The sequence below is a fragment of the Lissotriton helveticus genome, chromosome 6 (genome assembly GCF_964261635.1).
Source record: "Lissotriton helveticus chromosome 6, aLisHel1.1, whole genome shotgun sequence".
NCBI classification, from domain to species: domain Eukaryota; kingdom Metazoa; phylum Chordata; class Amphibia; order Caudata; family Salamandridae; genus Lissotriton; species Lissotriton helveticus.
This window is the reverse complement of record NC_136067.1, coordinates 1,530,819,178-1,530,846,952: the sequence shown is the minus strand read 5'-3', so window position 1 is coordinate 1,530,846,952 and position 27,775 is coordinate 1,530,819,178. Positions and strand designations below refer to the sequence as shown.

The following is a 27,775-nucleotide window of genomic DNA, read 5'->3' as shown; positions in this document are numbered from 1 at the left end:
ACTCTGCACTCACTGTCGCACTCTGCACTCACTGTCGCACTCTGCACTCACTGTCGCACTCTGCACTCACTGTCGCACTCTGCACTCACTGTCGCACTCTGGCACTCACTGTCGCACTCTGGCACTCACTGTCGCACTCTGGCACTCACTGTCGCACTCTGGCACTCACTGTCGCACTCTGGCACTCACTGTCGCACTCTGGCACTCACTGTCGCACTCTGGCACTCACTGTCGCACTCTGGCACTCACTGTCACTCTGGCACTCACTGTCACTCTGGCACTCACTGTCACTCTGGCACTCACTGTCACTCTGGCACTCACTGTCACTCTGGCACTCACTGTCACTCTGGCACTCACTGTCACTCTCGCACTCACTGTCACTCTCGCACTCACTGTCACTCTCGCTGTCACTCTCGCACTCACTGTCACTCTCGCTGTCACTCTCGCACTCACTGTCACTCTCGCACTCACTGTCACTCTCGCACTCACTGTCACTCTCGCACTCACTGTCACTCTCGCACTCACAGTAACTCTCGCACTCACAGTAACTCTCGCACTCACAGTAACTCTCGCACTCACAGTAACTCTCGCACTCACAGTAACTCTCGCACTCACTCTGCACTCACTACACACTGTTCACCCTGCGCACACACACACTGCAGTCACTGTGACCAGTGCCTATGTGTGCGCGCAGTGCCGGCGTGTGTGAGCAGCCTGTGTGTTTATGTAGTGTCTGTGTGTGTGAACAGTGCCTGTGTGAGCAGTGTATGTGTTTGTGAGCAGTGTCTGTGCGTAAACAGTGCCTATGTGTGAACAGTGCCTGTGTGTGAACAGTGCCTGTGTGTGAACAGTGCCTGTGTGTGAACAGTGCCTGTGTGTGGACAGTGCCTGTGTGTGGACAGTGCCTGTGTGTGATCAGTGCGCCTGTGTGTGTGCGCAGTGCCGGTGTGTGTATGTAGTGCCTGTGTGTGTCAACAGTACCTATGTGTGCGCGCAGTGCCGGTGTGTGTGAGCAGCCTGTGTATGTATGTACTGCCTGTGTGTGTGAACAGTGCCTATGTGTGCGCACAGTGCCGGTGTCTGTGAGAAGTGCCTGTGTGTGAGCAGTGTCCGTGTGTGTCAACAGTGTTTGTGTGTGTGAGCAGTGCCTGTGTATCCTTGCACCTAAAATTAACCTACTTGTCATGAGGCCCAAGGTTAGACACACAAGCACAACTGTTGCAACACGGCTGCTCGGACCCTCCATGCAGAAACACATTCCTGTTAGTAGGTTTTTGTTTTTTTGCTGAACAAGACATGAGCCCCTTTGATGAGATGAGGAGAATGCGGCAAAATGTGGGACTGTTCGTAAGCCAGTGAAAAGATTTCCGTTTCGTACCTGGATGTTACTGTCTCCAATACAAACGCACTTACATACTTTGTGGGGTAATGAAGACTGTGTGTCTCATTGTCGGCGCACGACCAAGCCAGCTCTTCAAAGGCCAACACTTACACATGAAAGGATGCAGACGAACGCGCGCCCACCAAACTCACTGCAGACTGGTGAACGCGCCCCGAACATCTGGGTTCAATTACCTCGGCACCCTTACAGCTCGTAATTGACAATTTATTGCACTCCCCTGCGCGTAACCGCACAGAAAATGCAGGAAGTGCACAAACTAAAATCCATATGGCCTATTGCGTGAAGGCTACTAGAAACACAGCACTGCGAGGACCAATTAGCATGCAGATGCCAAGATAAACTACGGAAAAATCTTGCGCACTGAGGAATTTTTACTTCACTATTCTGAGCCCCGTAACAATACGGCTCGGAGCTCCGCCCCACTTCTGACAAAGTGGTGACGTAGGCCGAGCCCTAAAAAAGAAAGATCTGAAAATCCAGGGTCCTGACTGAAGGAGCTGGAAAGAACTGACCTAATTGTCACCCCTGAGGCATGATGGGAAGCTAGGGGTCATGGCTGCTTTAAAGGCACGGTGCCAGTTTTTGTTGAAAATGTTTTCATTTTCTATGCTATTGGTTTACAATGCAGCCTGTAGGCTAACAATCTCTACTTTATTTGCAGGTTTACTCTTGATGAGTGCTTTACATATTAAAAAACAGAGTTCAAGTGCTACTTGCCCGATTGTGGTTTTATATATTTGCAAATACAGTCTTTATGTGTGTTATTTCATTGTCTAGCCTCCTATTGGGAGCTGCATTGGTATGAGAAAAAAGGATAGAGATATAGATATATATATATTGTTATCTGCAAATGCTGAAATAAAATATGGCTAACCATGCTGGAGCGACTTAGAGTGCTCTTTATTGAATACCAGTCCCGAGGATTGAGGGACTCTGTGTTGGGAAAATATTACGCACACCACCGTGCGGCAAGAGGCACCCGTGGAAGAAGTGGAGCGGCGGGAGATGGAGATGGAGATGGCGACAGGACTGTGTGATGGATCCTGCACTCCACTTTTGGAGCATTTACCTTCTTCTGGTGAGCAGGTATGGAAAAAAAAATTCCAGATGAAGTGTTCTTTGTATTTTGGCTGAGGAGGCTCTTCATCGATTAATTCATTGGAGTCATCTTCACTGCTGGATGGTCTGGCAGCCATGATAATCCAAGATATCCACCAAAGAACCAACAGCAAAACAGGCGGGTCTTTCAGTCACAAAAGTGAAAGAAGAAGTGAAGGAAATGGGTGGGGATTTCATTCTTTATAAAAAAATATGTTAGCAACCAATGAAAAGTGTTATTTTTAGGTCACATGACCCGACGCGCTTACGCAACGCGCCCCGGGGCGCGTCGCGTAAGTGAGTCGAGACATTGCGCGATCGTATGAGCTCGCGTGCTTCCGGGTGCGCTTACGCAGTGCGTCATATGACGCATTACGCGGTTACGCGAAACGTCACGATGTTGTTTTCGTTCGCGAGAATAGCGCTAACGGGACGCTCCCCGGTACGCGCCCCGGGGCGCGCCGTAATATTGCACTTACCCGTGCGTTCACCGGTATGCGCCCCGGGAGCGCCCCCGGGTTAAAAATTGTTTTTTTTTACATATTTATACATATTTATACAATATAAAATTCGTTTTAAAAATTTTCACTTTCTATACCTATAAAGATTTGCTATTAAAAAACCATTGAAATTCAATGAAAAAACCATAGGTTTCACACCAGTTATAGTTAGCTGGAAATTTTACTGGGATAAAACCAATGAAATTCCCACGGTATAGTTAGTTGGACTCACTATAACTTGCGCGTGCAATGCACTGCTGATGACGTCACATATTACATCACTCATGACATGGTCAGTGACATCACTCATGACATCACTGATGACACCATCCAGTGAATGTGTGTCTTTCTGAAAAATAAATATGTGTTATATATGTATATGTAAAAGTTGATTGAAGAATAAATGTTTAAATAAGTGTTTATATGGATTTTTTTTGTAATTGATTGGTTAACTGGTTTATTAAGTGTATCTTAGTGAATACATATATTAGAGAGTAATGTTTAAATATTTAAATATATGTATTAGTGTTTCACTTTGTGTATAAGTGGCTGCATGAGTTGGTGAGTAGGTACATGTGTATGTATATAGGTTATTAGATGTTTTTCTTAGTATCAGTATGAGTGTTTGTATATTTTGGTGGAGGTATTACTTAGCACATAGATGCATGAATGACTGACTCTCTTTGTATGTGTTTTGAAGACAGCATATGTGCAGGACTGTATGGGTGGATGACTGTGTATATGTGTGTGTTACTGAGTGAATGAGTGTCTCACTAGTTTATCAGTAACTACATATGTTTTAATCTAGTGTATGTGAATATTTATGTTTATAAGTGAGTATATCTGAGAGTAAGAGATTGTAAGAGTTCCTATTTAAATTAGTATGTGTTTCTATAAGTGATTGTTTGAGAGAGTAAGTATGTGTAAGTTTCCTTAGAAGTAAAGTGGTGGTGTGTGTATAGCTGTAAATGCAAATAAATGGATGTTGAATAGTTAATTTGCATGTGTGAGTATGTGTGTGAGTAACTTTTGGAAGACTGTCGGTGTGTAACAGGATGTATAGGTGTATCACTACATATGATGAGTCAGTATATGTATGAGTGACGATATTGAACTGTTGGTGAATGAGTGCATGTGTATATAGATGGTGGAATTATTGAATTGGTTGTTGTAAGTGGTATGGCTATCTCCATTTTTTTGTAAATTTTAGTTTCTATTTTTGAATATTTGTTTCAAGGGTTACATTACAGTGAAAGGAGGCCTGTCACTCTGTCACAAGGATGGTGTCCTCAGTGATGTCACTGACCATGTCATGAGTGATGTAATATGTGACTTCATCAGCAGTGCATTGCACGCGCAAGTTATAGTGAGTCCAACTAACTATAACGTGGGAATTTCATTGGTTTTATGCCAGTAAAATTTCCAGCTAACTATAACTGGTGTGAAACCTATGTTTTTTTCATTGAATTTCAATGGTTTTTTAATAGCAAATCTTTATAGGTATAGAAAGTGAACATTTTTAAAACGAATTTTATATTGTATAAATATGTATAAATATGTAAAAAAAAAAAAAAAAATTAACCCGGGGGCGCTCCCGGTGAACGCACGGGTAAGTGCAATATTACGGCGCGTACCGGGGAGCGTCCCGTTAGCGCTATTCTCGCGAACGAAAACAACATCGTGACGTTTCGCGTAATGCGTCATATGACGCACTGCGTAAGCGCACCCGGAAGCACGCGAGCGCATACGATCGCGCAACGTCTCTACTCGCTTACGCGACGCGCCCCGGGGCGCGTAGCGTAAGCGCGTCGGGTCATGTGACCTAAAAATAACACTTTTCATTGGTTGCTAACATATTTTTTTATAAAGAATGAAATCCCCACCCATTTCCTTCACTTCTTCTTTCACTTTTGTGACTGAAAGACCTGCCTGTTTTGCTGTCGGTTCTTTGTTGGATATCTTGGATTATCATGGCTGCCAGACCATCCAGCAGTGAAGATGACTCCAATGAATTCATCGATGAAGAGCCTCCTCAGCCAAAATACAAAGAACATTTCATCTGGAATTTTTTTTCCATACCTGCTCACCAGAAGAAGGTAAATGCTCCAAAAGTGGAGTGCAGGATCTGTCACACAGTCCTGTCACGAGGTAACCCCAATAAAAAATATTCTTTTGGGAACTACACAATGATTCGCCATGTGGAGAGAAAGCACCCCCAGAATTTTGCCCGGGAAAGTGTCAGGGCTCTGGCACAAAAGGTTCCCAGTGATGTGGCCTCTACATCAACCGGAGGACGAACACCATCGGTGAGGGGGAGATCAGAAGAGCAGGTTCCAAACATTCAGCCTGCATTTAACAAAGGCGCCCTTAAATGCAGATACTGTGATCAGCTACTTTCCTGTTGGGAGCAAAGTGTTCTGCTCATGGTTCGAGCATTGGAGAACCATCACTGCCGTTACCAGCCCTAATTTTGTTTTTTGTGTTTTTTGCTCCTGTTGAGCAGTTTCCATTCCCTGTTTTTGTTGTAGTTCTAAAAAAAAAAAAGAAGAAAAAAAAAAGTTCTTTTCAGAACTACCTCCAATTCTCATCAAAGAGCTATATTCTTAAAAAAATTAAAAAGAGTAAGTGAAGTGGAGTGCATGGATAAATGAAAGGAAAATGAGTAAGAAAGAACAGAAAAGTATGAGAGGAGAAAGAAGGTGAAGTAGGGGTCTGAAAGAAGGTGAGTGTTGGGAACGAAAGTAAGGAGAAGGAGAGTGAACATGGGGAATGTGCTTATTCAAACAAAATGTAGAAAAGGAACAGGGGTGTGGAAGGGTAAGAAAAGATGCATTGCTGGAGTTGCATCATTTTTGTGACACTCTCCAGCAATGCATCACTTTTGCGATTACAGATACGTCTGAAATACTGACGTATCTAAAAGTACTTGCAACATAATACGTCATATATTTAATATGACGCATGAGTTGAAGACTGAAGGCCTCATTTATGAGGCCATGCGTCACTTTTACGCCACCGGTGCGTCACTTTTTGTGACGCACCAGTGCTGTTAAAAATGCACCTTATTGAGTCATATTTACAAAGTGACGCATCTAGGTAGATGCGTCACTTTGTAAACCCCTGCGCCACATTATACCTACGTCAGGTGTAATGTTTGCAAAATGGGTATATTGACACAAGAAAGGGTCGTAGACGTGACGCAGTGAATAAACGGGGTTTTCCCCATGCTACGCTCCCCGGTACGCGTACCGGGCGCTCCCCCCACGAAAACCGAAAAAAAATAAAAAATGTTTTTTTGCCCGAGGGACCCTTTTATGGCCCCCACATCAAACCTAGGGGGTCAGGGGGGGGGGGGAGGGGTCTACCCTGCCCCCTTTTGGTTATTTCCCCCTTTGTTTTTATCACCTCTTGTGTCTCGATCCTACCGAGACACAAGATGGCGGCCGCTCCGGACTGTTTCTAATGTTTACAGACACCCGGGAGCCAATCAGCTTTCCGTGCGCAAGTCGCGTGGCGCGCCTGGAGCGCTCCCCGGTGCGCGGCTATAGATATATACATTTTTTTAACATAAATTACTCAAAATCCTCTGGAGCACATGTCTTGAGACATAGCAAAGGCACATCGGGCTACCAGTCCCTACAATTTTGCCAAGTTTGGTGAAAATCCATTCAGCCGTTCCAGCTAAAAGTGCGACCGACCGCCCTATGGAAATTAACATGGGGAAAACACGTTTTGGGACCCCCCTTTTATCTCAGCCCCCCGCGTGACGAATCCCCCCCAAACTTTCAGCGAAGGAGCGGAACGTCGCGAGGCAAAGTTGCTGAAAAATTCAGGCAGATTCCTCAACCGGCGCCAAAGTTATTCCCAATAGAATGTTGCGATTTCCCTATGGAAATCAATCCTAACTATAACTACCTACTGGCGACCGCCAGTAGGTAATATATATATATATATATATATATATATATATATATATATATGAGAGAGAGAGAGCTGTATATATATGATTTCTATATATTTTTATTTTATTTCCGGGGTCCCCGCACATGGGCGGGAATATTCAGTGCTTATGACTATTGATGAGGATACCCTGGAAGAGAACAGAACTTGTCCAAATAATTAGCAGTGTGCTTTCCAGTGAGAGAAATGTTATGGTAGATCAATAAAACATTTAGCAAACAAAACAAGAATGACTATTTGCTAAATACTAGGATAATGGTGAAACCTTTAGGTTCGCAGTTAATCAAGTGTCTTTAAGCAATGTGGAGATTTTATAAAGAAGGAGACGTACATCTTCAAAATGGCTATCTTTAGGGTTAAGGATGTGGAATTATTTGACTTTAATGCAACAGTTGCGAATATATTGGAACCTCTACAGTTTAATGCAAGAGTTAACATTTAGCTATGCCTCACCTCTTCAAACGAAAACTGTTATTTTAGAATTAGATTACACTGCTAAATACAAAAAAAATCCATCATAAGTAGCAGGGGTTTTCACAGATCAAGAATACGGTAGAAGGTCACGAAAATGTAATCACCATCAAGGAGAGCAAAAAATAAATGTAATAATCTTCGGCAATGAGAGAATATTTCAACATAACTTAAGCAAATGTAACCAGAAGCTTTCTCTTGAGCTAGGTCAGGGGTCCTGTGAGGGGGAAAAAAGAGGTACAACAAAAACCTGTTTCATGCTTTACTTACACAACGCTAAAAAGGTGTGCTTCGAATTCATTAATATTAGCACTCTCCTCAGCAAATCTTTGTTCATAATGTAATTTTTAATGTGGTAAGTGTGGTGTTCCACACAAAATGTAAGCAACTCCAGAATAAGGGCAAGCAACTGTGCTGTCTGAAAGTTATCTAAAGTAGAGAGGAAACAAAACAAATTCATATATTCAATACAATGCCATTTGCCTTTCAATAATTTACACATTTGCTCAGGTCAGATGTTTCATCCCAATTTGCAAAAACACTTACATAATAAATCTGTGCATTCATGTTATGTAGGTCAATGAGGTCTCCCAAAAAGTTCAAAAACACTTACCAGGACAAATCGTGCTACTGTCTGATCCAATAACTGCATCTGACAAACAAATACAAAACCGTTAAAGTTTTTGATACAGAAAATATATAAATGCATATTTTCAAATCAAGAGAGCATAATACAACAGGCTGTAAATCCACACATTTACTTAAAAAAACATGTTTTACAAATTTTCAAATACTGTCTATGCCTTAAGGAGTGTCCCTTCAATATAAAATGAAACTGAGCAAACTGAAATTATAATTTCATAAGCTGAAAGTGATCTCAGCCTCACCCCTCTCGCCTAATGCCCTCTGACAAAAAGCTCCTGTAGGTGAGATCTCCATTGTTCCATAGAGGAGACTGAGGTGACCACTAATTGAGACTGCAGCTGAAGGAATGAGTTTCCTGAACTTCTATTTTCTTGTGACATCTACCAGAGAAACTGCTTTCATTTTTGCAGTTCCAGCTACCCGGTCTTCAAAATAGCCTCAAGTTTGAGTCCACTGCTTGTCCAATTTCTACTAGATAGGTCTTGTGTCTTCAAAAAACACATCATGCCTAGTAGTGTTTATAGTAGACCTACTTTAATTGTATCCTGTTTCAGTATTTTCTTTGCTAGTGTAGCTGGAGCCATTAGTCTCCCTATCAATGGATATGCTTTTGATTTCGCACTGGGTATCATTGCTCCTAATACGTGACTCATCCTTGAAGGTATGATACAGGCTCATATCGAGCTGTTTGCAGAACTTATAGACAAACCTTTGAGCATAGTCATCTTGGTAAGGGAAATCCAAAAGTACAAGATATCACAGGAGGAATGCGACTGGAGCCATGCTTTTAGTGAAGATTCTGAGTCAGATCGAAGCAACGGGCTATAAACTTGCAATGTTTTCTGTAAAGTGGAATGTGGAAGTAAGTACGCATCTTTCAGATCTAATGATGCCATGTATTTGTTACTGAATAGGAGCGGCAATGCCTCCTGGATTGTGACCATTTGGATGTTGGTTTCATAGAAAGATCTCTTTTGAGGTTTTCTCCTTTATGAGGAAGTGCTTGGAATAAAATGCAACATTTTGATGTTTTGGATCCACTTCTATGGCTCATTTCTGTAGCATGTTGCGGATTTCTGCTTTTAACGAGTCTATGTGTTTGTGTTTTATTCAGGACAGCGGAGTTGTTGGGGGATGTTGTATGAAGTCAAATCACATCTAATATTTGTCTGCAGTAATTATTTTTCAATTTTTGTAGATGGTAGAGAATCTGTCCACCTCAGGGCCCAACATCCTGGGGGTCTGTATACTGGTATCTGGTGCCCGGAAAATGTCAGTGACTTCTATCGACCTGGTTCTTGCTTTTTTGTGGCTGCCACGCACATGATTGTGGTGTGCCTCTTTGTATAAATATTGCTGTAGATGACAGGGTGTATAATCTTGGGGACACATCTGAGGTTAATAGGTTGTCTGATATGCTGGATACTTATAGGTTTGTTAACTCCCACTGTAAAGCTTGCATTCTACCTATTCCTCAAAAGGACTGAGGCTTTCTTTGCCGCAGAGTCCCCAAGAATCTGGTTGTATCTACCTAAATACTCTGCAGAGCATCATCCATACGCTTCACAAATAGCCATTCTACATCAAAAGGCAAGTCCTTGAATTTCTTCTCGACTTCCGGCCTGAATGAAGTCGCTCTTAATCACCTCTTTAAGTGTAAGACAGAGCCTCCAGAAAGTTGTTGAAAGTTAATACTGGACACGTTCATTGTAGAGTCCAAGAGTGCAGCTGTTACCTTCTTTCCCTCGTGGGAAACAGCCTTCACCTCTTGATTTTAGTACTCTGGTAGTAAGACCAGGATATACCTGACCACCATGGTCATATCGGTTTGTTATTGACACAGCATTAGAGGCTCTTATAGACAATGGAATCATAGAGGAAAACCTTTTGCCTGCCATGTCCATACTAAAGCCCTCGAATTCCCAGGAATCTTGTATTTAAAAAATAAATATATATATTTTCTGGGAACCACCATTACCACTGTAGCTGGTACTTGCATTAATTTTATTCCTTCTTGCCAAATGTGATCCACCATAGGAATCGCTTGGACTAATTTCCAACCTGGTGCCTCAAAATTATATGGGAAACAGTCAGTCTATTTAAAAAAACAGGCAAGTCAAATTCTCTTGGTTGCCCTATCAACTAAAGTATGGAACTTGTTTGGTGAGCTTGTGATAGGAAGAATGTAATCATCCTACCTGTCGCTCCTTGGTCCACTACGTCATCAAATGCACCGATTTGGGTAGGTGCTTAAAAGCACATCTAGGAATTGTTGTACTTGTTGACTGGGGTTGAAGGTGGACACTGACCACATTCTGTGCCTTGGTGCAGGGGCAGTTGTTGGAGTATGTTTGAAACCCTAAAACAAATCTTGTCTAAGAGTCTGCCAACATATGTCATGTCTTTTATAAAGTCTACCATCACCATTATGGGTTGCTGTTCGTCGTTTTCATACACTAACTCATAAGGGTTATAGCTGTAACCATGGAACTCTTTCTTTGCTGTGTGGTGGAGGAAACTGTGAATAGAAAGCTTTAGGATGTGGTTCAGGTGAATATGCGGGTTCTTCTGGGTTGTGGAATATATTAACTTCTACTATGCTGAATTATATGCTGCACCTTATACATGCTCAATATGGTTGTATAGAACAGTCTTCATTTCACTTCCAGGAGCTTGGCAAGTGTCTGAACTGGACTTTATTAAGAGAAGCATGCTCCGGTCATAATAATCAAGGTTAAAGAAGCAGTTGAAGTAAAAATCAGTGTTGTCGACAGAAGTGGAGTAGATTTTCCAGTTTTCAATGCAGGGACGTTAATATTTTTCTTGCTGACTGAAGCTGGCGAAGTCTTTACAGATGACAGCCTAAGTGGGCGCGTCTGCTGTTTTCTCACCTTTCGTGGCATCGACAAGGGCTCATTGGTGGTCATCAAAGGAAAGTTGTCGGCAGGCATTCCATCAATGGTGTAGTGATTTTCAACTTTTTTTTGTCAACCGAGGAGTGTGGAGGCATAGACTTTGGAGAAGGACTTTTTACACTTCTTCGCTGGAGAATTTGTTGCCTGCAGACTTATTTGGAGCCTTTGTGTCTCTTTCTCTGGTTCACCTGAGGAAGATTCCTTCAGCCTGACTATTTCTTTAGAAAGAAGGACCTATTTTGAAAGATCAATACCGGAGAATAATGGTACACTCAAACTGGATAGGCAAGTTATTCTCTTTTGGCCCATGACATTCTGGGAAGTGACAGCAAACATTCAAGGTTTTAATCAGGAGACGGAGGGGTTAGAAACTTAAACTCAGTATGACAGCAAAAAACACAATGATATCACTATTCTGTCAAAGCTTTACTTTAGCAAAAAATATTTTTTCAAGTAAATGGTTCAGTTAGTATGAAAATAAACAAAAATCCAGAAGGTATAAGCATACAGAGGGGAATAAACATATTCAAATGTTATAGCTCCTTAATGTTAAAAGCTGAATTTCTGCTAACGCTGACAAAATGGCCAAAGTGATCCTGTCTGGCTTGATTTGAGCTCATTTTGGAAACTTTGAAAGCACTTCTTTTCAGTGGCTAAGCTTTCACAATGGGGCTCAAAAGTGGACAACGTGGTACAGGTGCGGATATTCTGAGCCCCGTTCTTGATCCTAGGTACCACTCTGGTACCAGGAGGGTGGAATATGAATTGCCCCACAACCATGAAATTGCTCTGGCTGGAAAGATGAGTCTCCCAAAAAACACACCACCACACAACAAGTATCCCAGCCACCAAAGCCTAGAAGCGCTCCTGTGGTGCTATGTCCTGGAGACATTATGTCCAGTTAGGGTAAATGTCAAGTCAACTGACATCCAGAGACCTGTTAAGGAAACAATGGGTCTTTAGATACTTGTAATGACACTACTGAAAATAGTAGATCCCCTACAGCTCCATATATAGAGAATCCAAGAATGTTTGTAAGACTGGCAAGCACAAAGCAGGGCAGTACAGCATCCCAAAAAATAATGCAAAGGAATTTTCGGTCATGGAGCAAAAGCAACAAAAACTCTTTGTATTGTTGATATTGGACAGCACTATAAGGAGGTGCAACATGGTCAAACAAGGGGCTTCTACAATGTGGTTAAGTTCATTTCCACAAGGTGAAAGGAATTGTACCTTTTTGTCCATTACATATACAGCCAAACATACAAATGCACTTAATGAGATTAATGTGTTGAATGCTTTACAAACAGTTATTAATGTAGTAGTGCAGAAGAAACAGGCTTCACAAAAGAATTTCTTAAAAGCACAGTTACAAAATGTAAAAAAGCAGGTCTCATCAATTTGGTGTTTATATTAATAAGGGGCCTTAAAATGTTGCAAACAGGGTTCACCGGTGAGCACTCATTAACTGCGGCTTGGTCCCTGCATCACCAGCTAAATTTTCCTCTTTCCCGCTGCCCTAAAAAGTGCTATATTCAGTAGGAAGCCAACGTGACCACTTTGATGCTGGTCAAGCCACACTACTTCTGCACTGCGTTTAAATAGCATCACGACGTCTTGAAAAGTGACAGAATGACTGGGTAAATCTGAAAAACTGCTGCACAAGAAACATCCCAATGCCCAACATTGGGAAAGTGGCATGCATGTTTAGTATGCTAATCTACATGAACTCTAAAGCTGACTTATGGCTGGTATTGCTTCTCATACTGACGGAACTTGTAGCCAACTCTGAATGATTGGGCCCTGCCCATTCATTCTCAAAAAGAGCAGGGGCATTATGCTTTAGGTTATTCTGAAGAGAGCGAGTCATTTATTGGTCTACATAACAGAGAACTTTGTCAACATATTTGCCAAAAAGCTTTGGAAGACCAGAGAAACCCAAAAGTCACACCTACCTGTAATAAAACAGCCACTCTTAGAAAGGAAGAATGTGTTAAAACAGGACTACTGCATCAGGAAGTGCAGCACCACATCTATCAAAACATTTTACTTTTGTATTTCATCACTAACCTCTGCAGTACAACGGCAGGAGTAGTTGTTTGGTCTTGATTATTTTATGTCGTTTCCCACAAATGGGCGAGGATGGATACAGACTTCACTAACCACCTGACTTAAGTAAAAACAAATAAGCAGCACAGAATTTCTTTCAGTACCATGAGTATGGTTTTATTGGAGGCTCTTTCTTCAATGCATAAACACAGATGACTTCTGGAGGAAAATCTACTGAGACTGGAGTATTTGTTCATTCCCATAAGACCACAATTCTTCTTCTCCTGCTTTTCCTAAATCTTTTTGTGGAAACTCGGTTAATGTGTACTGAGGTCGTTACTGAACTTGTGGCTGGAAAATGGGTTGAGTAGGCGAGGGACGAGTTTGTATGGAAGGGGACGTGGAAACCAACAGCAATGGTACATGGGTAAATGATGCTACTTTAGATGGGTCATCCTTTTCTAAAAGTGAGAACAGAAAATCAACAGCGCTTATGTTTAGGTGGCTTTAAGCATGGTAATGAGTACAGTGGTGGATAATGTGGTTGTGACAGGATTGTCATCCGTTTTCTTTCTGGCACTCCTGGGTTCAACATTGTAACCTCGGCTTCCTCTTTCAAAAAGTAGCAGATGTCAAGTAGCCCTGGGCTGTATGCAGAGACAGAACATGCCTCAGCTAAACCTTCATTAACACCCTTCTATATTTACATAAGGTGTTCAGGAGGAAAAATAGGTAAAATGTGCTTGAACTGCCATCTCAGACATATGTGAAACTTGCATATAACACAGCATTGTCTGAAGTGTCTTGCTGCACTGTGGTTGATCTTCCTAATAGATAATATTTGCATCAGGAATATTGTTGAAGACTTGCACTGGAGATGTGTGAGCAGGGATGTATCTCATGGTTTCTTCAGAGGGTAACTAGAAGTAATGGATATCCTCAACATTTTCCTAATTTTATAAGTAGTACTCGCCCTTAAGGGCACCTTTTTGACAGGAATTTCTGCCACAATGCTCAACGAAAAAAACTGCAAACCTATAATTATCCCCTTCAAAGATCTTCGACAACAAGCTGTAGTAATCGCATTGAGAAACAAGGCCAGGAGATGCAGCGGCGAGCAGCTGTGCATAGGCTCAAAAGGCTTACATATGAGAAAGATGGGCAGATGCCATCCCTTTTGTAACCACCCAGAGGGCGAGGGTGAGGCAGAATAGATTCAGGACCAAATAAAAATGCTCCTGGTCCATCTTGAATCACAGAAACGTCCGAGGTACTGAAGGATGAACATCTGAATTGAGTGCCCTGTAAGACTAAGGACATCATCCAGTACCCCAGGTCTAGAACACCAAGAATAGGAGCTGATGTGAGCATTTTGAATCTACTCTTCTACAGGTGGGTGTTCAGGGGATGGAGGTTCAAGATAAGCCTTAGCTACCTGGCTTTTTTTGCTAAGACAAAGCAGCAGGAATAAAGTAAAAAAAACGCCCTTTTCAGAGTTCAGCACCATCTCTACAGCACCCCTGGTGTGCAGCAGGCAAACCTCCTGCAGCAGAATGAGCAAATAATCTTCTGAAAATCACTTCGGTGTGGGAGGGAATCCCTGGGTGAGAGGAGAAAAGGAGAAGAATTTTCAAGAATAATCCGTAAATCAAAGTATAAGGCATTGTCCGTAAAATGAGGTAAACCATCCCCCTGCAGCCATAACCAATATTCTGGGGTGCTCCCTGCACTAGGCACAGGATCAGAATCAAAACCAAAAGATAGTGGACCCTCAGCCAATATCTGCGATGCAGTAGGAGAACTGGGTGAGAGCCAGGGTGCATGATGGCTGTTTGTGATTTTGTGATTTCGTAGTACATCATCAATTGAGCTTGCAACACCACTGATTTGGGATTCGATATGGGCCAGAGGTGTCAGCACCGGCAAAAGGGATCCAACATGGATCTCTGGGGTGGACTGGAAGGCTGCACCGGAGTCAGTTGTAACAGACCATGAAACCGGTCCCAAGAGGGGAGCGAGTGCATGGAAGCACCCAGTCAGCGCTAACATGACTTGAGGTCCTTGCAGTTCATTAGGGCCCGAAGGTGAGTGCTTGAGGGAGACAGAAAAACATTTAAAACGTTTTTTTACAAATCTGCCCTTTCAAACAGGGTTTACTTATTGAACCTCACATTGTTTGGCAAGATGTTGGAAAAGGGGACTCAGGATTTTCAGTATATTGTGACGAGGAAGAAAGTTAAACAACCTGAACCACTACACTCTAATAATTTGAACTTCACTAAGTTTTAGAAGGTACAAAATATCAAGTTACTTACCTTCAGTAGCATTTGTTTCCTGTCAACTCAAGGATTAAAAGAAGGCAAAGATACCATTTGAGCCAGATGAAAATCCAAAACAGTTTTTGGCAAAAAGCACAAGTTACTACTTGTGTAACGATATACCTGTAAGAGACATTAGTTAGTATTAGATTCCTTACCTTAGAATATCCCCAGGCGTCAGACTGGATCCGGAAATTTTTGCGTAGCAGTACCCTTGCGCGTCGGTAGGCGTCGTCTGCGGCTCCGCGTCCGTTGTCGGCGTCGTGGGCGCCGTGATGACGTCTTTGGAGTACTTAGACGCCGCCTCCGAGTGCTGACGTCAGTTCTTAGACACAGCTTTTCCGCGCCAGAAACGCAGAGCCATGTTAAAAACCAACACTGGTGCCATTGAAACTAGGGCCCTGAAAGGGGACAACCCTAACCCTAGATATTGGTTCGCAGAACGGGGAGGATGGGTGGGTCGGTAAGGAATCTAATACTAACTAATGTCTCTTACAGATATATCGTTACACAAGTAGTTACTTGTGCATCTGAAAGAGACACGTTAGTATTAGATTCCTTACCTTAGAATAGATACCCCAGCAATACCAACCCCGGTGGTGGGTCTGCGAACCAATAATCACACCAGAAAGTCCCGGAGGACGGAACGGCCAAAGAAGCCATCCCTCCGGACTTGGCTGTCCAGGCAGTAGTGTCTTGCAAACGTGTGCAGCGATGCCCACGTAGCCGCCGGACAGATGTCTTGTAAGGGCACTCCCCTGCCCAGGGCAGTGGTAGTCGCCGTGGCTCGGGTAGAATGAGCCCGCAATCCAGCAGGAGGCTCCTTCCTAGCCAAGGAGTAGCATGCCTGGATACACAGGATGATCCACCAGGAGATGGTCCTCTTGTGCACCGCTTTCCCCTTCTTCGCGCCCACGTAACCAACAAAGAGTTGGTCATCCACCCGGAACTGGCGTGTGCGATCCATGTAGAATGAGAGCACACGTTTTGGGTCCAGACGGTGGAGCCGCTCTTCCTCTTTAGAGGGATGCGGTAGCGGGAAGAAGGTTGGCAAGGTGATAGACTGCCCGATGTGGAAGGCCGTGACAACCTTGGGCAGGAAAGAAGGTTTGGTACGCAGCACCACTTTGTCCGGATGGACAGAAAGGAAAGGTGGAGTACAAGAAAGGGCCTGGAGCTCACTCACTCTCCTGGCAGAGGTGATGGCAACCAGGAAAGCAGTCTTCAAAGTCAGAAGGCGAAGAGGACAGTTGTGAAGTGGCTCAAAGGGAGCGCACATCAGAAATGTAAGAACCAGGTTCAAGTCCGACTGAGGCATCACAAACGGAACAGGAGGAAACGTGTGTGAGATGCCCTTAAGAAATCTATTAACAATAGGGGACTTGAACAAAGAAGGTTGATCAGGCAGCCTGAGAAAGGCTGAAAGGGCAGAAAGGTAGCCCTTGATAGTGCCCAGAGCAGAGCCCTGCTGGGCAAGAGAAAGAAGGAAGAGAAGGACCTCAGAAAGAGGGGCATTGAGGGGATCCACAGCCTTTGCTGTGCACCATGCCACAAATCTGTTCCACCTGCAGGCGTATACCGACTTTGTGGAGGGACGCCTGGCTGCCAGAATGATGTTACAAACTTCAGGAGGCAAGTCAAATGGCCTCAACTGTCGCCGCTCAATCTCCAAGCATGGAGGTGGAGACTGGACAGGTTCGGGTGGAGGACCGTCCCCTGCTGCTGCGACAGAAGGTCCTCCTGAAGAGGCAGACGAACCGGGGGATCGACTGACAAACCGAGTAGCTCTGGATACCAGTACCTTCTCGCCCAGTCCGGAGCCACAAGGATGACTTGGGCCCGGTCGCGCTTGATCTTCTTCAGCACTCTGGGCAGAAGTGGTATAGGCGGAAAGGCGTACAACAGACCGCAACTCCACTCGCGACGAAAAGCGTCTCCGAGCGAGTGCCGCCTTGGAAATTCCAACGCGCAGAACTGATGACATTGCGCGTTCTCTTCGGTGGTGAATAGATCTAACCAAGGCTCTCCCCATTGCTGAAAGAGGCCTTGCGCCACGTCCGAGTTCAGACGCCATTCGTGATCCATTATGCACCGACGACTGAGCTTGTCCGCCCTGGCGTTCAGAGAACCTGCCAGGTGTTGAGCCACCAGGGTCACGCCCTGGCATTCCAGCCTTTGCCAAAGGCGAAGAGCCTCTTGACAAAAGATCCACGACCCCACCCCGCCTTGTTTGTTGCAGTACCACATGGCGGTGGTGTTGTCCGTGAATACCTGCACTACACTCCCCCGGACAGAGGGGAGGAATGCCTTCAGTGCCAGACGAATCGCCCGCAGCTCCAACAGGTTGATGTGGAGCCGGGTCTCCGCCGGAGACCAGAGGCCTCTGATCTCCGCCTCTCCCATGTGGCCTCCCCAGCCGTGGAGGGACGCGTCCGTCACAACTACGTGCTCCGGTTGGGGAAGGGAGAGGGATCTGCCGCTGACCCAATTGCGGTCTGTAAGCCACCACTGCAGCTGTCTCGCAGTGCCCTCCGAGATCAGGACGTGGTCGGATAGGTTGCCCTGATGCTGGGCCCACTGAAACTTCAGGTCCCACTGCAGAGCCCGCATCCGCCACCTGGCGTGATGCACCAGTAGGATGCAGGAGGCAATCAGCCCCAGAAGCCGCAGCGTCAACCGGACTGAAGCCCGGGATAATGGCTGAAAGATGGGAACCAGAGCCTGAATATCCCGGACCCACTGTTTGGGCTGATAAACCCGAAACCGCGCCGAGTCCAGAACCGCTCCGATGAAGAGGAGCTTCTGAGAGGGGCACAGGTGTGACTTCGGCACATTGATGGAGAACCCCAGCTGGTGCAGGAGGTCTGCCGTCGTCTGGAGGTGGCTGACGACTGTCTGGGGCGAGCCCGCCTTCAACAACCAGTCGTCGAGGTAGGGGAAGACTGAAATCCCTAACCTGCGCAGATGAGCTGCGACCACCGCCATCACCTTTGTGAACACCCGTGGGGCGCTGGTAAGGCCGAAGGGGAGCATGGTAAATTGAAAGTGCTCGTGGCAAACCATGAACCGCCGGTGGGCAGGCAGGACGGGGATATGAAAGTAAGAGTCCTGCAAGTCCAACGCTACCATCCAGTCTCCTGGGTCCAGGGCAGCCAGGACCTGAGCCAGTGTCAGCATCTTGAACTTCTCCTTCCGGAGGTAGCCGTTGACGTTCCTTAGGTCCAAGATAGGGCGTAGGCCCCCTTTGCCCTTCTTGGGTACCAGAAAGTAGTGGGAGTAGCAACCACACCCTACTTCTGGCCCAGGAACGCGCTCGATGGCCCCCTTGGCCAAGAGGGCCGTAACTTCCTCCTGCAGAAGTCGCAAATGATCCCCCGATACACAGTGGTTCTGCGGTGGCATGGCTTGAGGAGTCGCCTCGAAGGGGAGGGAGTAGCCCCTTCGGACGATTTGCAGCACCCACCTGTCCGATGTGACAGTGCGCCAGTGGAGGTGGTGATGGCGAACCCTGCCCCCCACTGGCGTCACATGGGCCTGACAGCACGGACTAGGAGGGTTTTGAGGCGGATGCTGCGGGGGAAGGTGTGGACTGACCTCGCCGCTGCCCCCGACCGCCCGGACGGCGGTTCCCACGGCCGCCACCGCGTTGGGTATTGCCCTGCGGAGCGTGGCTGGCGGCGCGTGTGGGCGCACCCCTTCCGTGGCCACGAAAGGAGTGAAAGGCAGCCGATTGCTGGCGCTGGCCCAAGAGGCCCAAGGACTTGGCCGTAGCCCTGGAGTCCTTAAAGCGCTCAAGCGCATGGTCTGCCTTGTCGCCAAAGAGGCGACGGCCATCGAACGGCATGTCCATGAGTGTGTTCTGGACATCTGCCGAGAAGTTGGCGGACCTCAGCCAGGCGTGGCGTCTGACCGCCACCGTTGTTGCCATCGCTGTACCTAGCGAGTCGGTGGTATCCAGTCCACACCTGATGGAATACTTGGCTGCATCCCGGCCCTCCACAAGGGCTTGGCCGAGTTTGGCCCGTACCTCCAACGGACACTCTGGCAGCACCTCCGCGACCTTATCCCACACAGAGTGGGTGTAACGTCCCAAGAGGCAGGTGGTGTTGGAAGACCGCAGGCCCAGACTAAGGGATGAGAAGATCTTCTTCCCATACTGGTCATACCTCTTGGATACCCTGTCCGGCGGGGCCGATGGGAATGCGGTCTGGGAATTGGAGGCCTGGATGACCAGGCTCTCGGGGTAGGGTGGGAGGACAGGAAACATGGGTCGCCCGGGGCTGGGCGGTGGCGTCTGGCCACGTTCCTATCTACGGGCAAACCCATAGCGGGCTTGGACCAAGTGCCCAGAAGAACGTCGGTCAAGGCCTCATTAAAGGGCAGCAGAGGCTCGGCCGAGCTTGACTGCGGTTTAAGGACCTCAGTGAGGAGGTTAGTCCTCACGGCCGCGACGGGGAGCTCAAGGCCCAAGGCCTTGGCAGCCATCATCAGCACCACACTATATGTTGCCCCCTCCTCCGAAGCCACGGTAGGAGGGGAGACAAAACCAGTGTCTGGAGAGGTGTCCAAGCCACTGGCCTCCCCAAGGTCTCCTGTCCAGTCCTCGTGAGACTGACACTCTCTGGTCAGAGGGTCCTCAGACGCCTCCCAGTCCTCTTCATCACCCATCTCCTGAAACTCAGGGTTCTCAACTAATGGGGCCTGTTCATAGAAGTGAAACTCTCCAAACGACGTCTGGAGCGGCACCCATCGGGGCCGACCCGGTGCCGGAACAGGAACAAAGGTGGAACCGGGGACGGCGCCGCCCGAGGACGGCGCCGGAGGCGTCACCTGAGGGTCCGACACCCGGGGAGGTCGTAAGGTCCACCGGCGACGAACCAGATCCCGAAGGAGGTCCAGCGGCGTCCTGCGGCGCCGGGCCCGAAGGCGCCGGCGGCGCCGAAGCACCCGACGGCGTCGGGGCAGATCCCCCCGACCCGCTAGGTGTCCCAGACGGGTCCGCTGGGCCCGAAGGCGCCGCGGAGCCCGTCGGAGGAGAGAGTTTCCTCATGGCCATGAGGAAGCGCTCGACCTCCTCCGGCGTCGCGTTGAGCCCAGGGACCGTAGGGTATGGGGCTGGACGCGGCGCCTGCGACTCCGTCGGAGCCGCGTGGGTGGTGTCACCCGAACCCCTGGCCGCATCGTGCGAGCGTCGGGGGGAGTCCGAAGAGCGATGACGCTGCTTGGACTTCTTGTGCCGCTTACCTGACGACGACTTCGACCCGGAGGAGTGCGGCCTACTCTCGGAACTGTGGTGGCTCCGAGCCCGCGACCTGTCCCTCGACCTCCCATGGGATCGGGACCTCTCGCGGAGCGGGACCGACTGCCGGAGTTCGAGCCGCCTGCGGGACCGCTCCCGTGTGGCTTTCGAAGAGAGGGCCTGGCAGTCGGAGCGGGCCTTGTCGTCGTGGTCGACGCCGAGACAAGATAAACACACGCTGTGAGGATCCGTGACCGACATCACGCGGTCGCAATCATCGCAGTGCTTAAAGCCTGGCATCCCTACGGCACCGTCGGAGTCGACAGACTTCGGGAACAATCAAAAGTGATCAAAAAGTTAGTCAAAAAATGACTAGGGTTACTGCTTTTTCCAGATCTGCTCTTGCTGGCGCGGAAAAAAGAAGAACTGACGTCAGCACGCAGAGGCGGCGTCTAAGTACTCCGACGACATCACGGCGCCCACGACGCCGACGACGGACGCGGAGCCGCAGACGACGCCTACCGACGCGCAAGGGTACTGCTACGCAAAAATTTCCGGATCCAGTCGGACGCCTGGGGATATTCTAAGGTAAGGAATCTAATACTAACGTGTCTCTTTCAGATAAAAGGTTTAACATTAAGAGTCAACGTGTACTGAGCAAATAAAATCAATGAAGGCACTTGTAGACATAAGGAAAGGTTTGCTAAATCTCCCAGCCGATAGTGGGTCAACAAAGAACATATTCTTAAAATAGAAACTTTGACCAATGTGTAAAGTATAAACTAAATCAAATCTAAATTTTGTAATCCCTCTTAAAAAATATGCATCACTACTGGCAATATGAACAGACACGATCAGGATAAAACAACCTGGTAGGAAAATCTGGCACATAACCTTTGACCATATCTAAACAGAGGCCGCTCTGCTAAAGTCTCAGATTTTAAAGGACAAAAACCTCTCTCTGAACACTGCTTAGCAAAGATGCACTAACAAATGGAATTTGCTGCTCCAGTGTATGGCTTCATCACACCAACAAGATATTCATTTCCTCATCAGGAAGTGAGCTCGTCTCACGTTCCAAGAATGAAGAAATTTCACAGCACCTGCCCTTCCCACCAGGCAGCGCATCTTACATCAATTGCATGAGGCCATAACATTGCGCCATTTCACTCCAACAGATCTTGATACCATGCACGTCTTGCCCACTGCAGTGCAATCATGAACTCTGTGCAGACAAATCTTCAACACGGTTTCAAATGGACCAGTGGGAAGCCATAGCCAATCTCGAAGTTCCAGAGAATCTTAAGTGCATCCTGGAGAATCTTGCACTGGGTGGCAACACCTTGCGGCCACTTGGCCAAAATTCTGTAAAATACTTCAATCTGAAACTTCTATTTTTTTATTATATTTTAAAGACTTTTATTGTACAACTCTGAAATGACACAGCATATAGCCTACAACCTCCAGGGGGCGGATGCGTAGAGTACAGATTCTGTTTGAGTAACACAGCCCTTCAGCCGACAACCCTGGGGTCCGGCGGCGTAAGAAAGTAGATTGCGTACATATCACACAGTGTACTTATCGGGCAAGTGATAGGTCTATGGATTTTTAAAGTTTTTGTTTTGTTTTTTTTGCTGCTGTTTTCGGTCCGAATACATGTCACCAGCACTTCGCAATCGTAAGCAACCATAGTCGGTACCCATGGCAACAATCAGTGGTGTAAAGGGAAGCATAAATAAATCACACATCATTTGCATTTTTCAGCGGCATGGCATGAATATGGATCAACAACGAGTCGCACAAAAGTGAAAGATCGGTCGTGTGCAGAGGCGTTATCAGAAAGAGATCGTTGAGTTCTTAGATGATGTGTCGTGCGTTCCGGCAGGTGTGTCGACATCTGATATTGGCGATTGTGCTAGGGAGGTCAGGACGAATAAGTGCAGTGGTAGGTTGCTGTCTTATCCCGCGGTGTGTTCCCAGGCCAATCCCCGCAGTCCATGTACAGCGCATCGTGCGGTATGTGAGCGCAATGCAAACATTAGGTGCCAACTGGAGCGTGAGTTCCAATATCAAATACTCAAGTATATCGTGTCTTATCAACAATGATAATGCCCTGGTTTTTAACATAACCAGCGTGTAAACAGAAATGCAAAATGTAACAGGGGGGGAAAGGGAGGGAAAATACGAACAAGGGGCTAAGACGCTCGTGAGCGCGCGTACGGGGGTGGGGGGTAGGGGGAGTTACAGCAGAGGAGAGGGTTCAACATGTTGAGAGTGGGGTGAGAGCGTGGAGGGGGCGCGAGGAGGGACAACCTATAAGTGCATGGGCAATATTATCTGGCTGCGGCGAAGGCGTCAGCCATGATCAAAACGTGGGGCGTGGTTCCCGTCTAGTGGGAGGTGGGAGAGAAAAGAGACAGCATGACTGCTTCTAGTGTTCAGAAAAATGTTCAATATCCATGGGCGTGAGGGATGCTGGATGTAGTGCGGTTGGTGTCTATGCGTTGTGGCAGGCTCATGGCCATACCTGACGTGGTGCTAGCTCTGGTATGGGCGGGAAGGAAACGGTGGGCACGCGGGGTTTCAATCTGAAACTCCTATTTGTACAAAATCACAATCTTGCTGCTGAAATCATACCCCTTAGTATATAGGTGAGCCACAAGAGAACTCCTAATACAAAATGTTCCTGTTAATGGCCCAAAAGGTTCATTACTTCTTTGCAGAGTAGGAAACATCTACTCTGCTGATATTGCAAAAGTACTGTGACTACTTCAACTTGCTTCTCCCAAATCTTTGGAGGAAAAGCAACTAGTAACTAACTTACCTCTTAATTCTAACCAATGATATCACAACTGTTTTTCCTGACGTGACCATTGCATAATAGATAGTACATTCGCAAGATCAGATCAACTACCTAAGAGGAATGCATCTGTTTCAACCGCTACCAAGGCCTGAAAGCTTGACTCACAAACAGCACCAACCCAGGGTGCTCTGCACCAACCAAGGTACGGCAACTAAATTCAGGTGATTAGGAAGTGATTGCATTGATCATGACCAGCCATCAAACCCAAGAGCTGGAACTTAGCTGGTCATCAGAACTGGCGCCTTGAATCATTGGCAAACCATTCCCATTATACACTCGACTCTCTATCGCATGAAGGATTATCCAAGAATGCACCAATGTACTTGGGACTCTGTGGCGGTCAGGAAGGATTTTTTAGTTCACTGAACGCCCAACACAGACAATCTCACTGAGAAACAAAAATACAATTTCCTTTCACCAACCAATTTAATAAGGGTGTAGATCAATTGCTTTTTTATAGAGAGACCCCATCACTACCACCAAAGGACTGGTGAACACTACCAATGAAAGAGCACAAAGAAGATCTGCACACTGGTGATGCTGGCGGTTCACCATGTCCCTTCAGTAACATTTGTGGAAACATGACATAGGAATGTAAAATAGGAGTACTGGAGACTCAAGGAAACCCTTCATCCCTACTTCTGCAATGCCTTCAACACTTTTTGCAGACAATTCAGATTTTTTTTTCCTCTGCAAGTGTTTGAGTAAACTTTATTATTAAATGTAGGATAAGTTGGAGACCTTCAGCCTTCTTGGAAAACTTCTGGCACAAAGACAACTGCCCTCAAAGGAACAATTATTATTGCTCCCTTACGCTGAAGAACTTCAACCTCTTCTGTTAAAATGTGTGTGTGGCGGGATGGGATGATAGAACAGGAAACTTTCTTTAAAAATTGAATACATTCTTTTTTTACAACCTGTTGAACCCATTGATCAGGGGTGATCTCCTTCCAGTTCTGAAAGAGCTACACCAACAGACAGCTAATCCTTCAAAATCAGAAAGGGCTAGAGAGACTTCGATATTATCAGCATGTCTGAAGATGAATATGTAATATGCCGTCAGCCTCTGTGCAACAAACAACCTCTGGACTGGCAAGCAAAACTGGTAGGTTTGCTGACGTTTCTTGACTTGTTTTACAAGTTCATGCCAATACACCCAGAATTAAAGCCGGTGGACATGATCCGCACATGTCTTCTTAAAACCACTGGCAAACTCACAAGGATGTGGTCAAAGCACAGACTGTGTCCCCAGATGAGTCTTCATCTTCCAATAGGCCATTTCCACACCATACTTCAGTGAACTCCTTGAAGAGACTTAAGATGTAGGATGGCTAGATAAAGATGCAGATAAAAAAAGCATCTGGAATTGCCTGAGGTTTCTTCCAGACAGCCATGCCAGTGCCAAAGTATCATTAATGGCAACATGGATTTTATCACAGGGTTATGTGCTAAAATATGTATAAAGTGATTAGACTTCTGTGCCTCTGTGTGCAATAGAATTTTCAGTCGAAAGGTATTCCCGATAGGATAAAAAAAGAAAAACTCAGTCTTTGCGACTGGGAAGTTGGCAAAACAGAAGCCGCCAGGTGCAGTACTTAGTAGACAGTAAGAATATTCACTACTTACTGAATTTGCTTCAAGATGCAGAAAAAGTCACATGTGGGACATGTGAGAAAGTGCCATCTTTTGGACCCATTCTTGTAAGTGTTTCACTGCGCCTTCTCCTCCCCCGCATCCCCCTTTTCCCGCTCCCGCTTTCATTAATAGCTCTAGTCTTCGCTTCCAGGCATCCAAAGACTGACACCTGCGACGGTACCCTTCCTCGACCGTCTGCTCCTTCTGGTTCATCCATGGCCTAACGGGGCTCCGTTACTGCGCCTTCACTAAGCTGTAAGTGCCTTGCACCTCTCCTTTCCTTCTGGCTGTCATTCCTGCCCAGAGCCTCACCTTGTTCTTCTCTCCTCCTTCATTGTTCTTGAAACCCTCCACCAAAAACCACCCCCGCATACCACAATTGCGTGTACCTATCTCCCCTCCCCTCCCCTTACCTTTCCTTCCTTTTTCCTACAACACCTTCATTCGGCAACCCGGTCCTGATGAAGATCCTAAATCAATAGGATCAAAACGCCGTCGACCTACAAAACAGCGCAACTCATGGCGCAACACATCCTTTAGTTCCAAAACGTATTGTAAATACCAATTCAACAAAGAGGAATCAATTACTTTGTATATATTGTTTTTCATCTTTGTTTAATTTGCGTCTTTCGCTGTTCACTCACCCATATGTCACTTGCGCCGTCACCGTTTGTCTCACGATCACGTGGCACACTAAGCCCCCTTGGGTTGCCATAAGCATTATATGCCTCCAGTGCTGTTTTTTCAAACTGTTTCCTAATTGTTTTGATGAAAATATGTTTCCAAACTTATGATGCTATATGCACTTTTAAATCAATTGAAATCCCGCGTCTCTCTTTTATGGTCAGATCTTTTGTAATGTCTTGCACATACGAATGTTTCTGTTACCAAAGTAAATCCAGTTGAGATATTATTGTTCTTTACACATATGCATCCAGATCTCAATCTGGTCTATGGGTTATACTCCTGTTGTTTTTTCCCATATTGTGAGCTGCTGCCGAGCAGCGAGAGTAGGTCCTTTGTGACGCCACTCCATAACCAATTAGTTGGTAGTTTTGGGGATTCCTTTCCTTCCAAGAATGTCTAGAGAGACACCCTGCTACACTGACTACTACATCAAATGCATACCTAGCGGTCCCTCCTTGCTTTCCAATCCATGTACCTACACAGCCACCAACTCAGTCACCAACAGCTCCAAAGTCCTTTTAGATTGACTAGAAAAAATCTAAAAGAAACAAATTAGAACTACCCTCCATGCACGTATGCTCACAGACTATTTGAGATCGGAGGTCATCCCTCTTGGGCTACAGATCCGGAATACTCCAGCCATCTTTACCACAGACCCCAAGTTTCTCACTGGTTTCAGCCACCTGGCCACAACATGATCCAGACACTGGATGGTGCTGGGCATTGATACTGCAATTGAACAGTCGCCAAGAGCTAGAAGAAATTGCTGAGTTAGAGAAACTTATCCTTGAAGACAGTTCCATCACCAACACAAAAAGCTTACTGGAAAAAATAAACACCACAATTGCCACTTTCAATACTTTTGAACTTAACAAAAAGGTCAACAAAATCCAAAAAGATATCAAAGTACTACAAGACTGAGACAAACTACCCATACCTCCGGGATGAATTTAATAACACCCCGTACAACCCACCAAGAACACGAAATTGGGGACGGACCAGAAACAACAAACAAATCACCTTCTCAGACTCTTCAAATACATCCATTGAAGACACTGACCCAGGTGAGGGTCCAAGTACCTCAACCAGCACCAATAGACCTGCTCCTCTGCTGCCACCCGTTTTTTTAGAACGAGGCCGCGGACGCGGCCAGAACTGGGCCAGGACGAACTACCGAGATCAATACTACGGAGAACGACAAACCCGGAACAGATACTACCAATGGGGCCCACCACGGTGAATACCCCTTGGGATACCCAGGATCCCCCTTCAGCAATGACGAATACCACCTGTACTACACAAAATCAACAAGTTATCCCGATCTTCAACCTTTCCACACACATCCGCTCCAGTGATGAAATCAGTCTACTCAGCAGGGGCCTCAGTTTCGTACCTACAGAACGCAGTAATTTCTTTGAATTCCAAACACAACTCCCCCAGTTCTTTCGCAGAATCAGACTGAGGCAATTTTTCAAAGACCAACCAGACTGACTATACACCCAGATCCAGGTTTCACCTCCCTACCACCTTCAACCCACCATCCTCAGCCATGCCTCCTGAAATACTCTCTTTTGAAAGACTTGTCTTGCAGGAAGTAACAGAACTCAAAAAAAACTTTGAGTATGTTCCCTACAATTTACCCTTGGTTGAAAAACAAGTTCTCCTGCCCCTCAAAGAACGTACAGACCTAATTGTCAAACCAGCAGACAAGGGCGGAGGAATTGTCATCATGGACCACGCTCAATATGATGCCCAAGTGAAGAGACAACTCGCACACCCCATGCATTACCGTAAACTGCCCAGGGATCCTCTACCAGAACTGAAAACCAAGATACAACTAGTTACCAACCAGGCTAAACTGGAAGGGATTATCACACAGAAAGAATACCTTTTTCTGAACAATCAACACCCCAGGACTCCTGTAAATGGCATTCTCCCCAAAATCCATAAAGACAGTACCATTCCCCCAGGACGTCCCATTGTGTCCAGTTGT

The 27,775-nt window shown here is 46.2% G+C and overlaps 1 protein-coding gene across 6 annotated transcripts in view; it reads right to left on the bottom strand.

Moving 5' to 3' along the window:
* The window catches only part of PPP4R3B (protein phosphatase 4 regulatory subunit 3B), a 333,143-nt gene that overhangs the window by 93,337 nt on the left and 212,031 nt on the right, over positions 1-27,775 (bottom strand). For all 6 annotated transcript variants that reach the window (XM_078649315.1, XM_078649313.1, XM_078649314.1 and 3 more), the window contains 2 exons: positions 8,045-8,083; positions 7,702-7,860 (listed from right to left, as the gene is read on the bottom strand). In XM_078649315.1, the coding sequence (XP_078505441.1) occupies positions 7,702-7,860; positions 8,045-8,083 (198 nt within the window). The remainder of the gene's footprint in view (positions 1-7,701; positions 7,861-8,044; positions 8,084-27,775) is intronic.